Source organism: Vespula pensylvanica, chromosome 11 (genome assembly GCF_014466175.1).
Source record: "Vespula pensylvanica isolate Volc-1 chromosome 11, ASM1446617v1, whole genome shotgun sequence".
NCBI lineage: Eukaryota > Metazoa > Arthropoda > Insecta > Hymenoptera > Vespidae > Vespula > Vespula pensylvanica.
The window spans coordinates 5030222-5045048 of NC_057695.1; the positions used below are offsets into that span (position 1 = coordinate 5030222).

At 32.0% G+C, this 14827-nt stretch overlaps 1 protein-coding gene across 8 annotated transcripts in view; it reads right to left on the bottom strand.

Moving 5' to 3' along the window:
• Positions 1-14827, bottom strand: part of LOC122633160 (chondroitin sulfate proteoglycan 4) — a 74107-nt gene that overhangs the window by 31604 nt on the left and 27676 nt on the right. For all 8 annotated transcript variants that reach the window (XM_043820741.1, XM_043820745.1, XM_043820740.1 and 5 more), the window contains 2 exons: positions 13474-13705; positions 2925-3141 (listed from right to left, as the gene is read on the bottom strand). In XM_043820741.1, the coding sequence (XP_043676676.1) occupies positions 2925-3141; positions 13474-13705 (449 nt within the window). The remainder of the gene's footprint in view (positions 1-2924; positions 3142-13473; positions 13706-14827) is intronic.

The window sequence follows — 14827 nt, forward strand, 5'->3', positions numbered from 1 at the left end:
TATCTCTTTGTTCTCTGCTACTAGATTATACATACGGAAGGAAGAACGCGCGAATGGGCCAAATAAATATATCCCAATGGTAGAATTTGGTGGACGATTACCATGACTCTCACATTTATTCCGGAAAGGAACATTTTGGTCCATCCATTAGGAAAGGAGGAGGAAAGTGTTCATATCGACTCTATAAAATGTTCATCTCTCTCTCTCTCTTTCTCCTTTCTATCTCTCTTTCTATCTATCTATCTATTTCTCTCTCTCTCTCTCTCTCTCTCTCTCTCTCTCTCTCTCTCTCTCTTTATCTTTATCTTTCTGTTCCTTGAGTTCGAACGATACGGTAGGCGCTTCCTTTTCGTACATACGTTACGTCCCTCTTCGCTTCTACAATTCCAATATCGAATAATTTCACTCGACGAAGTAGAAAAAGGGATGGGAAATAAGATACGTCGATTCGTTCGTTTTATGGCTATTACATTTTTCAATAGAATTAATTACAAAGTGAGAGGAAGACAGAGATATAGATAGGTAGATAGATAGATAGATAGAGAGACAGAGAAAGAGAGAGAGAGAGATAGAAAGAGAGGAAGAGTGAAAGAGTGAAACGATATTCTCTTATCAAAGAGTCGATCAAAAAGTCTTTGTTGAATCAAAGAGTTCTTCATTGGCGGAACACGAGACAACGTTAAGAGTATCAGAGGATCCTGAAATGTTCGTAACACGATTGTGGCAGTTGTTTCGAGCTTTCCGAGACGGTTTAACGACATTTGCCTCGGAAAGCTTCGTCGTTAAAAGCTATGCGAAGAGAAGATACCAGGAGTGTAATATGAAAGGGTTTCTCTGACCCGAATACGTATTACGACTACACATATATACGCACACATGTATACATATACGTATGCATGAAGAAAACCCATATATATATATGTATGTATATATATATATATATATATACATACACGCAGACATACGAATTCGTTAGTAAAACGGATTTCTAGCGATTCTAACGTAAACGAAATGCCTCTTAATTTACATTATAGTATAAAAGACCATTGAAATCAACGTATGTATAAATATTTTCTTCTCTGTGCTAATATATCGAATATATTTGTTTAACATGAAATTCTACATTTTATCGTATTGTTTTCGTCCAAGTATTCATGTTTCTCTCTTTTTCTACTCTGATTCGATCTCACGAGAAATTTTAATGTCCCTATTCTGCTTATTATAATCTACACGTGCCATCATGATTGACCACGTACTCGAGAACAACAAAGGATCTATATAGAAGATACTTGTGAAACATTCGTGGGTGGTAATACTAGAGTTTGCTACTTACTTGGAAAGAGAGAAGAACTATAGTATGCGTTTTCTTGACGCATTCAATGGAAGATGACCCTACACACAGAGAGAGAGAGAGAGAGAGAGAGAGAGAGAGAGAGAGAGAGAGAGAAAGGGAGAGAGAGAGAGAGAAAATTGTGTACGAGCAAGATGAAGAAAAGAAGAAGAAGAAGAAGAAGAAAGAAAAAAAAAAGAAAAATGTATGTATGCATGCAGGTACATAGATAAGAGAAAGAAAGAGAGATAGAAAATAGCATAGCACCGTAGCTGGATCCCTCGTTATAAAGAAAGCATTTGCTTTAGTCGGTGACACTCTTCCTTTGCACGAATCTTTTACAAGCTAACGACGAAGTCCCCCTATTTTTTCCCTTTCTTTCTTTGTTTCTTTCTTTCTCTCCTTTTTTTCTTCTTCTTTTTCCTTTTTTTTTCTTTCTTTCTTTCTCTCTCTCTCTCTTTTTTAAATCGCATTTTACGGTTCTTCCTTTCTCTTTTCTCGCAAAATACGTCTCGAATTAAAATACTTTTCGAAGAGGTACACGTTGATATGCTTTCGGTGAAGTAAGAAAAAAAAGGAGAAAATAAAAAGGTAAAAAAAAAGAGGAGGAAGAAGAAGAAGAAGAAGAAGAAGAAGAAGGAGTTAAATGTTCTGTTGAAGTGGTAAAGAGGATAAAGGTTTTGAAGAGCGAGCGAAGGTTAAGCGATAGCTTCTAACTTTAAAAGGGCGTGATTTTATACGTCAAAGGAAAACTCCATGTTGTCGTCTTTCTCTATTCGTGGATTTAATATTGGACTTTTTTTTTTTCTTTTATACGCTCGTCTAGACAAGTGATTCAGTTCTCAATGATTTTTGATTTAAGTATAATTTTTCGTTTCGTTTAGATTTTATATATATATATATATATATATATATATATATATGTAATATAGTTTCAGGATTATTAAAAATATTTTTTAAATTTAATATTAACGAATGAATGTCACGAAGGAATTTCCTACGTTCTCTTATTTCTTTTTATTCTTTCTTTTTTTCTTTCTTTTTTCTTTTTTCGAATTCTCTTTTAATGACTTAATATTGTAATATGAAATTTGTATGTTTCTTTAATAGAAATTTTGTAAAAATACAAAAGTGCTTCTGATTCAACAAAAAGAATTTGAATATAAAATATGTACTCTTTGTCTATGCAGAATTATTTAGAAACTCGAAACTTTCATTAATTTCCACGATACCATAAGAAATTTTCTTTTCGTTTCTTTATCGAGTATCATTAAGTTGGAAAATAAATATGAAATGACATAAGTAAGAAATTAAAGATTATTTTGTATATTATATCCTTTCTTACAATATATTCTCTTGTAATAATAATATTTATTTAATCAACCTGATTTTCTTTCTTTCACATTTTTTTTCCTTTTCTTTTCTTTTTGTAAATTTTGCTTTGAGAAACATTGGATTATGCATTACTTTTTGGACGGTTCAGCGTGGTTATAAGAAACTTGTATATTTTTTATGGAGATTTTATGAAATGATACGTTTGAAAAATGGTAAAAGATGGAAAAAATGAATAAAAAAATAATGTAATAGTACTTACCTTGATCCGGAACGTGGTATAGCTCGTGGAATCGCCGTGAAGGCACCATCCTCGACGAAGCTTACTTCCGTGTTCCATGTGGCGTCGAATTCCGGTGAACATCCCCACGTTACTGCAGTTGCATCGGATTGGCCTCTTCTAGATCTAGCGTATTCTATTACTCTTGCACCATTGTAGATTATATCAGCCATACATCCACGTAAATAATCGGTGTGTCCTGTAAAACGAATAAATAAAATCTTAATTTTAATATTAAATGCATATCTCTAAGAAAACGAATTTCCTTCTCTTTCTCTTTCTCTCTTTTTGTAACTTAGAAAAAAAATCTTTTAACAACTTTCTTTTTCTTATTAATATCTAAGTACTTGATGTGTACGATGTAATGTAAGAATGAAAGAAAGAGTACGTAGATGGACTTTAAAAGAAAAAGAACAAGAAGATTCGCGTGACAAATCTTTTTGTTTTTTTCTATTAAAAGTTGTAAACAAATTTTTATTATATACACATGCACATGGTGTAATTTAACGTAGAAGTATAAATAGTACGTATATGAACTTTAAAAGGGACAGAGAATAATCCTTGACCCGACTTTTATCTATTAAAAACTGCAAAGAAAAGAAAAAAAAAAGAAAAGAAAGACACATATATGATATGATATAACGTAGGAGTTAAACAAGGAAAAAAAGTACATAAATGAACTTTAAAAGAGACAGAGAAAGTCCCTTGACCGACTTTAATGTATTAAACACGTTGCGATAGAGTGTTTACATATTACATACGATGTAATCTGATATAAAAGTAACAAAAAAAAGGAGGGAAAAAAGAGGAAAGAAAAAAGAAGAAGAAGTGTATAAATGAAGTTTAAGAACGAGAAAGATATATATATATATATATATATATTCTTGGCCTATATTTTTTTATTACAAATATTCCCTTCTTTCTCCCCCCTGAAAAAAAATATTTAAATATTATATATATCGTACAGTATATAAATAAAAAGTTTAAAAAAAATAGCGAAAGAGAGAGAAAGAGAAAAAGGGGAAAGAGGATGAGATAGATAAGTACATCGACTTTTAAAAGAAGTTCTTTTTGGAAGTCTTGCAAGTTTAAGTTCCTGGATAGAGGATAGGTGCGCATAAGCGTAAAGAAAATTACGAGTTGTCCAAGAGTTCGGTAGGAGCCGCGTTGTTACTGTTAATGGATTTTCTTTAACGTCTTACATAAGACGATCTAACCGCTATCTTTCGTCGAGCGAAGGGAAACGTTTTAGAATAGCGTATTACTTGACCGAGTTAAAGAATTTCTACGACGATTTTTGAGTTTGTTAGAAAGTTAGCCATCTTTAGATCTCTAACTCTTTAGCTTTAGATCTAGGTCTAGCTAGCGATTTAAATTGCCTTCGTCGATGGAAGGACTCAAAGTCAAACTTTACGAAGTCAAACTTGCGAATAGTTGTCGTTCCACTTGTTCCTTCTCTCTCTCTCTTTCTCTCTCTCTCTCTCTCTCTCTCTCTCTCTCTCATTCTCTTTCTTTCGACACCGTAATTATCCTTGACGTTCAACGTTTTAAGTGTGAATGTGTGACGTCGATCTAGGAACGACCCAATTTGCAGTTCAAATTGACCGGCTTCTAAAATCGGCTTATCGTCGTTGAAACTTCCAGAAGAGGACGTTCGAGGTCGCGACAGAGATTTCTTTTCCTTTCGAACTCTCTGTTACGCTTCGGTAATCCTCTCATCGCATCGGCAGGCAACCTTCCAAGGGAATTAACATTTTTAATTTTCTTTCTCCCTTTATTCTCTTTCTCTTCTCACTTCTTCTACCTCTCTCTCTCTCTCTCTCTCTCTCTCTCTCGTCCTTTCTCCTTTTTTCTCTCTTCATTTTTCCCCTTCTTCTTTTTTTTACGTTTTCCTTTTTTTTCTTTCTTTATTTCTTCTCCTCTTTTTTCTTCTTCTTTTCTTTTTTTTTTTTTTGATCCATCCTATCTACTTCGGCACAAGTTTTTAAGTGATTTCATCGAGGGGCAGGGGGAAAGCCAACTAATTCGGCTTTTTCGTTCGGGCCCGGATAAGTATCGGAGGCCATTGGATGAGCGTTTTACATAAACGAATGCTAACTAAGTTCCACTTTATGCATGCGCAATATCGCCACGCGATATCCATACAAAGAACTAACCCGATCCTTCATAAAACGGTTGAAGCTTCGTTCGTTCGTTCGGTCGGTCGTTCATTCATTCGTCCGTTCGTTCGTTCTTCCATCCGTTCGTACGTTTTTATTATTGGAAAGAGGAAAGGAGAAAGAAAAGAAAGAAGATATAAAGATAAAAAAGAAAGAAAAGGAAGAAGCTTCTTTTCGTCTTTTCTCTGATTTCGATTATTATTATTATTATTATTATTATTATTATTATTATTATTATTATTATTGTTATTATTCTTTGTTTTTTTTTTCTATATAATAAATCTTTGATCTTTGAGTCGAACGAAATTTATATCGGATAAATATTCGAAGATAGAAACGTTCATTTTTCTTTCTTTACTTCTTTTTAATTTATGATATTTTTGAGTAACAAAAATAAAAGAGCAAAAAAAGTTACACGAAATATGTAACTAACAATGAAAGGGAAACAAAGGTTTTAGAATAACGAGTTATCATACAGTGAGAATAATTTTTTTTAGATATATAAATGATAATTTATATCGTGATTATTATTTAATGAGTTATTATTTAATATCTTGATGGCTTGTTTATTGTCGTAGATGACGATCGAGTTATGTTACATAGGATTAATTTGATGCTACAACATGTCGATGCTTGTAAGACGATGCCCTTATATATTATACTCTTGCGCACACACATATATACGTACGTGTATATATATATATATATATATGTATGTATATATATGTGTATATGTATATATACACAAGTCGATACGACGGATAGGAACGTTTACATGAGTCTGGCAAAATCGTCGAAATATTTTCCGACAAAACGTCAACGCGATAATACAAAGAGTTTTCCTTGAGTCAGCATCTTTTCTCATTGTTTCTCTATTTTCTCTGTCTATCGTCAAATATGTCTTTTACAATATCACCCATACCTTTTTTGTCTTGACATTTACTTGTATGTATGTATGTATATATATATATATATGTATGTACGTTTTCACTTAAATTAAATAAACGAAAATAACAGAATCTCTCTGTTATTTTTTAATAATAAATTAAAATGATCGAAAGAAATAATTGTCTCCTTCAATATAAATAATTTTAAAGTCATCGATGTTTATTTTAAATCGATATCGATTATTACGATATTTTATTTTATACGAAAACATTAATCGAATGATATAAACGTGTTGAACCTTGAAGAAAATGAAAAAGAAAAGAAAAATAAAAAAAGAAGAAAATTGAAAAGAAAAAGGAGACATTGTTAAAAATGTAAACTTTTTGCTTAATTTATAGAAAGTATATTTTATTTCGATATTATACTTCAACTATATATATATATATATATACACACACACACATATACATATCTCTTTCTCTCTCTTTCTCTCGTTTTCTTTTTTTATCTCACTTTCTTTTTATTGACTATGAAAATCCTGTTCACTTTAGGAAGGAATTTTCACGGAATGCATGAAGGATCGTTTATAACGTTAATACAATCGCGAGTAGCATTTTACGTTTTCGCAAGTTCTCATGTAAAAGTGTGCGTAGAAATATTCGTGCATCTAGGGAATTTTCATTGTGAGACGTCGATAAGAAGAAGTCGATGATGCTGGTATAACCCCTAAGGTACGCGCATATTTTTATCGATTTCTCTTTTATCAAATATATCTGCGTCATAAGCCTCGAATATTTGCCCGTATCTGGTGGTGCTTCCGTTAAGCAAAATCTATGCCAAGCATTTCGTTCCCTACGACCCACGAAGCTACTACATAATATTGAGAATGTATGTACACATACATACTATATATATATATATATATATATATATATATATTATATGTACATACGTACGTATGTACGAGCTCTATTGGACGATTTCTCGTAGAATGTTGGATTTTTTATATATATATATATATCTTCTTTTCTCTATCTTTTTTTTTTCGGTTTCATTTCCTTTTCTTCTTCGCCTCGCGTCTTATATTTATGAAAAATCTGAAAAAGAAGAAAAGAATAAAAAAAAAAAAAAAAAAAGAATTCACCAACGTGATTCTCTTGATCGAAGAAAAAATTTTCTCTTTTTTTTCTCTTTTCTTTCTTCTTTTCTCTTCCCCCTTCGACAACTTCGGTATATAAAATAATGAGGGAAATCTTTTTCCTGACATGAAAAATATGAAGTAAAAAATACCGCGATAGATTTCGTAAGGAATACTTAAGAAAACTCGGTTGGGGTCAAGAGAATCGATAGATTTTCGAGAATATTTATAGAAAAATTTGTATTTGTTGATGAATATATTATTTATTATTTATTTATTTATTTATTTATTTATTTATTTATTTATTTATTATTATCGTATTTCTCTCTTTTTTTTTCTTTCTTTTTTCTTTTCCCTTTAAACCGAACCGAACGTTCGCGTTTTTACTCTCGAGAGTAAAAACAGCTGACTTTACGATAAAGAAGGATGTACTTTGAAAATTTCCTTACCATCGTCGAGGCGTATCTAGTACAGTGTTAAAGCGTACCGAGTGCATAAATAGATTCTCGAGTGTCTCCGAAAGCGAAGAATTTAAACCGCACGAATATGCACGATCGTGTATAATACGTTCATATGCGAGAAATTATCGGGAAACGTTTTTGAGTTATAACGAATGACTGCGGGGGGGTTAAAAGGTAGAGAGACAGAGAGAAAGAAAGAAAGAGAGAAAGAGAGAGAGAGAGAGAGAGAATACGTTCAATTCTCTTCATTACTTTTTCGTTTAAACGTTCAAGCGAAGAACATAACATGTACTATAACTGTTTGCACTTAATCTTCTGAATGTTTCCTAATGCGAAGAAATAAATAGACCGTCATTAGTATTACTTAGATTTATGAAGTTTCATTAGTATCTAATTTTAATTATGATACTAATTTTTTTTATATATTTTCTTTTGATGCAGATAAATAATATTTGTTTTTTATTTTCTTAACAGGTCCAGTGACAAGTTTAAATAAATTTTTGTGATTGATAGTATAAGAGAATTAGAAAGTACAGAAATTTAGTTTTCTATATACTAGAATAATAAAGAAATCATCCAAAATATTTTTATTTCTTATGTCATTTAATGTTTTAATTAAATTAATAAATTTTGAATGGAAATGTACGATCGATTTTGTGCGATATTCCTTTTTTACGAATAAAAAAATGAATCGTAAAAGAAATTAGATTTAATGAAAATGTATATAATTAAAAAATACTTAAAAAAAATATACTACTAAATTTACGACTAAAATTTAGAACTAATTGTTTATAAATGTTTAACTTTTTTCTTTCTTTTTTTTTTGTTAGACCAGAATTGTTTAATAGGTCGAGTTTTAAACTCAAATTAATGTTTTCCTTTTTTTTTTCTCTTTTGTGTAACGATAAAGATAAGTACAATAAGCTAACTCCTTTCATTGTCATAATATTCACATCAAACTTTAATCTAACGGTATATATTTACGAACTATACATTTAGTCTTCCAAATATCATTAACATTTCAACGCTTTATAATTAGTTTATAAATCACCTTAGATTACAATTTCTGTTCTAACGTGTTATAATTGGATAATAAATAATTGAATGAATCATGAAATGAAATGAAAAAAAATTCATGAAATATGTATATATACACACATACATATATATATGTATATATATTTGTATATATATATATATATATGAGAACGAACGAATCATTAGCTTTACGTATAAAAATAAATTATAAGATATAAAAGTATTAGCGAGGGTGCGTCAAAGTGAGGATGGAGAGAGGAAGAAAGAGAGAAGAAAAAATATATGAGATTATTTTTTTTTTCAAAACGAATGCGACGCGAACTATAGCGAATGAATATCATGAACGTCGAGTAAAAGCCTATCATCTTATTTAAGAATTTCTTTCGGTCGTTTTCAAGGAGGGTAGAAAGTGTGTCGAGCGCGTTATTAAAAAATCGTCGGAGCTTATTTACATGTTTCAGGGGGGTGGATGGGTGGATAGGGGGTGGGAGAGGTAAAGTCGGAAGGGAGTGGTCGGAGTCGAAAATGAATTTTTCGCGAGGTAAGAAGAAAATGATAGAGATAGAAAGATGGAGAGAGAGAAAGATAAATAAAAAGAGAGAGAGAGAGAGAGAGAGAGAAAATGAATGAATGAAAGAGAGAAAGAATGAATGAATGAATGAAAGAGAGAAAGAGAGAGAGAGAGAGAGAAAGAGGGATAAATATTTTTTGTCCTTGTTCTTTATTCTCTTCACTCGGAGAATTTAGCAAGGCCCGGGCAGGAATTAATAAGACCCCCGAAAGAAGGCCATGTTGTAGCATGGGGTTCAAATGAATTGTCATGAATATGTAAATTGAATTTCGAGCTGGTCGCCAGGCACATCGTACTCGTTCGCGAGAACGGAAAGAGGGAAGTTCCCTGTTCGAGAGTACCGAGGGGGTTGCTAAAGGAAGGGTAAGAGAGAGACAGACAGACAGAGAGACAGAGAGAGAAAGAGAAAAGGGGGGTGAGGAGCCACCAGGATGCTGTTTGCGCTGATTGTATTCAATTTGGTTTGCGTCAACTCGAATATAACGGTCCGCTGAATTTTGTTTCTATCTTGGTTACGTTCCTTTCTCTCTCTCTCTCCCCCTGTCTCCTGTCCCACCCTCCCACCACGCCAGCCCTTCGCGTCATTCTTTCACTCCCGCTATTCCCTATTCCCCCCTCTTTGCCCTTTCCCCATCACATTTATATGTTCTTGTAAAAATGATTATTATTCTCGAGCCACGATACACCACGGTCGTCGTGTATTCATGAAAGAACGAAGCGAGCTATTAATGTTCAATCTTGCGATAGGGTGAATTTATTGCTAGTACGTATAGCAAAAAGAAAACGTAATTGTGTTGCCGAGGGAGTTAGTTCCCATCTGGTTTGATCGGGTTTATTTCTTTCTTTCTTCTTCTTGTTTTTCGTTTTCTTGTCTTTTTTCTCTCTATGGTTTCGTCATATATATATGAATTTCGAAAAGATATTTTTTAATTGTATCTATTACTTAAATGTATTTTAAAAGCGTATTAGGATTCGCGATAAATAAATTGTGCATATATGTATATGTATATATATATATATATATATATATATATATATATATATGTATAAGAAAAGGACATTTTGTAATTATTAAATATTACTGAATGTAAATATAATATATGTAAATATTAATATACACAAATTTGATGGTTATATGGTAATATGCCGACGTTTATGTAAAATTTTATAAGCGAAGTATGATAGGGAAGAGAAATGATATCTTTTCCAAAAATGAAATTACTTTAAGCAAGTTAAGGCCCTATGGTATAAATTTTATGTAGTCACTTTTGCGAATAAATGTACCTAAGAGAATATTTGTTTCATAAATAAGCAATATTATTTTCTTTTATATTTATATTATTATTGATTATATCAATTTTGATAGTCCTTATCATCATAATTTATATATACCGCTTTAAAAATCTCAAAAAATTATATATACCATTTTAAAAATGTTAAAAATAACGAAATTTAATTTTTATCTTAATCTCGTTAGAATGTTAATTTTATTTGAATAAAATGGAAAAGACAATTAAAAAAAATATATATTGTATAAAGTTACATCTCGGTAAAGCATTATTATTGTTTCTTAAGGTACATATGTATTTACATACATACATATGTACGTACATAACTACGTACTTACATAAATTCGAGTTGCACGATTCGCTTTACGCTCGATTTATAGTTTGCGACCTCGGTGGACGTTCACACGGCTTTATGAAAATACAAAAGGATCGTGAACGTGTTGTTGTACGACTCCCTCGTGTAATCGACGTAGCTACCACGAAATTATCTCGAAAGACAAATTAGATTCGTGTATTTTTTCTCCTTTTTTTTTTCATGAAGCCAAGAGAATAGCGCAAGTTATAATAGTTAAACGAATTTTTGTTCGCTCTGCTTTGAACGATCAGATTTTTCATTTATCTATTCACGTACAATGTCATTGTATTCGATTAAATCGCATATTCATGATCGATTCATCGGGACATTGTAACAGTTTCATTGCTTCCTTTTAAAGGATAGAAAGAAGATAAAAAGAAAAAAATTGACATTGAAAAGCTTCATTCTGTGTTTCATTCTGATAATATAATGGATTGATCTATCGTGGATAAATTGAAATTATATTATACAGTATGACGCATTCGTCGACTTTCATTATGGCGTCTCGACTTTAAATATAATTAGTGATATACTTGAAGTATTACGTAAAGAATTTCTATGTTAATTTACAAAGAAAATCTGATTTAAGAAAGTATTAATTGGTATTTTATTAAACAAGTTATTTAAAAGACATCTAAAGCAATACGATATAACAGTGTTAGTGTCAATGATTAAATTTTGATCGAATAAAGAGCCCGGTTATTAACAATGAGTTTCTTCATAAATCACGATTTAGTTATCAATAATAATAATAATAATAATAATAATAAAAATAAATAATAAGTAATATCGATGGTAATGACAATCATACTATTAACACACGTTCGTATAAAATAATGAATGATAATGAATGAAAGATGAACGAATGTACGAATAATTTATAATTTTATAATTGGAACTTGATATCATTCGATCGTTATTAGAATTCTAATAATCAATTCGACGATAATATCTATTGAATATTGAAAATAGAAAATATATAGAGTTTTAAAAGATAGAATGCAAATCGTTTCATTGCGTACAAACGTCTTGAAACATTTATTCATATAAAATAGGATAACGAATAAAAGATGAACGAATGCACGAATAACTTATAATTTTATAACTGGAACTTCGATCGTTATTAGAATTCTAATAATCAATTCGACGATAGTATCCACTGAATATTGAAAATAGAAAAGATATACAGAGACTTGAAATATAGAATGCAAATTGTTTCAGGGCGTACAAACGCGATTAACTGAAGTTCGAACCTGGATCGAGTGTGATCCTGTACGAGGTGAAAATCCTTGTGGTATACCTCACGGTATAACGCCGCAATAGAAACAAAGGCAAATGTTTGAATTGCGTCTCGTTCGCGTGCGAGATTACGTAACTCTTGCCCACGGCGCTTCGTTATTTAATCCTTTCGCGGTGCACCCTCGTGAAAATCTGACCCGGAGGACGATTCCGCAACACAAAGACTATCATTTGTTTCACATTTATTTCAATATCTTACTACGATATTTATACTTACTACGAAGAAAGAAAGATAATATTATTGTCGATCTTGAAATTAAAAAAGATTATTATTTTTTCCATATTATATGTATGCATATTTTCGTTCAAGGATTAATCTCGTTTAATAAAACGATATAATCTCGTTATTTCTAAACAAAATTATATCGCATCAATTTTTCTATCCGTGGAATCATTTACAACTATGTATATTATTTCTCGATATTATTGGATATGTTTCTATGTAGGAATCTAAAAGGGATATATGATAAAAAAATGTCATAAGCATCGAGAAAATGTTCGATTTGTCAGGATATGTCAATAATAATAATAATATTTATTTTTATTATTCTTGTTATTTTCGTTAAAAAGCATCGTTAATAAAAAAAATTCGAAGTTTTCTCATTGGTGTTTTAATATATAGATTCGACATTTTTAATTATTCGTATGTAATCATTTAAAATTGCAATATATCGTTATTATCGGTTATTCAGAAGTAATATAAAAAATATTATTAAAAAAAAAAAAAAAAAAAAAGAAAAAAACAAACGTTCACAAAATTTCGATCATTGCCATCGCCGTCGTTATTATTCATTGTTATTTCATTCATAATCATGAAAATAATAAATAACAAAACATTACGTTTTTACAAATCCAGTTCGATCTCACCTTAAAAGTTAATTATCTATTGCGTTCGAAATTCGCAGTAAAGGCGATAATCCAGCAACGTTTTCGGTTGAAATGACCGAACAGTTTATCCTGGAATTAACGGGGTGGATCCGATCGGTGGTTAATCGAACGGCATAGATTGTAACAGAAAATAAGTTGATGTATATCCTTTCACGAAGGGATAATACATCATTCGACAAGTAAGAAAACGATAGATAGATAGAGAGAAAGAATAAAAGAATAAAAGAAAGAATGAAAGAAAGAAAAAGAGAAAGAGAGAAAGAGAGAAATAGAAAGAAATATCAGCAAAGGTAATTTTTCTTCTTTCTTTTGCTTTTTCTTTCTTTCTCTTTTAGTTTTCCAGGCCTATCCTAGTTGCAATAAGATCAAATCGAATGGTAGAAGAAAGTCACGTAGCTGAAAGACAATTTCCTTGTATGAGATAGTCTTTGGTATCACGTCTTACCTAGAAATAGCTCGTTAAAGTCGCCCCGTCCGCCGATAAAGACCCCATAGTGTATATTCAGCTCGAAAAAACGTCCTGGTAGAAGGGATCTCGTCGTGTGTATAACGTCGATTTGCAGAGTGATGTTAGCCTCGCGCCTGGTAAGGTTGACCTCGTGCCAACTAAGGTCGTTCAGCGTCAATCCACGAGCACTGGCCATCTCGCTCTCACCGGCACCGAGATTTATGTGAACCTGTGGGATAAGCGAGAGAAACGTTGAACGTCGAGAGGGGTGAGTTTCGAATCGTGCTTTCTGCTAAAAGTTATAACCACTGAAAGTATGAGAGGGAGAGAGAGAGAGAGAGAGAGAGGAAGTTAGAATGTTAGTCAGCCCTGTAAAGAGTACCTTCGTGAAACTTGGAAGAAGAGTCGTAACGAGGAAACCACTACTACTAGTATTACTACTACTGCTACTACTACTACTACTATCATCACTACTGCTATTACTATTACTACTACTACCATTACTATCACCACTATTACTATTACTGTCTAGAAAGAGCAGCAACATAGAAACCAGAGAGTGGAACACGCAAGTACCGAAATTATGCCACGATAAAAATTCTTCACGAATCGTGAACTGGAATCTACGTGCCTTCTGTTTTCCTTTTCATCGAGGTGCCTCGTACCACCATTTTAATTTTCCGCTTTATATCGATTTCCTCGTTTTTCCTTAAGGTTAATTAGGGACAATTAAAGAGAAAGAGAGAGAGAGAGAGAGAGAGAGAGAGAGAGAGAGAGAGAGAGAGAGAAAAGAGAGACAGAGAATGTTAACGTTCAGTCTTTAATATTAATACTAATTCTACTCGTACAAATTTTCTATTGGTTAGGTTCATATAAACTATTCATCGTCAAAAAAATATTTTTTGACACAACGATAATATAAGATCTTTTATCCGGGGTTAGAAATAATAGTAGTAGTAACAGTAGTAGTAGTAGTAGTAGTAGTAGTAGTAGTAGTAGTAGTAGTATTAGAAGTAATAGTGGTGATGATATAGTGCTAGTGGTGATGGTGGTGGTAGTAGTAGTGGCAATGGTGGTGGCTGCGGTAAAAATAAGAGGGTAGGGGAAGTAAATCTCGCTGGAATAATGACTGAATAATTCATCGAAGTGAGCATAGGAAGAAGTAGAGTGGTAGGGGTGGAATGGAATGAGGGTTGAGGGGGGTTACTCTGTGTGCAAACACGCTTTTAAAGTTTCTTTGTTTTAACGTGCACACGTGTAAGCTGAAACGAGTGGAGCTTCGTTGTTGATGCTCGGCTGCGTTAAAATAGCGAAAGAGAAAAAAATAGAAAGAGAGAGAGAGAGAGAGAGA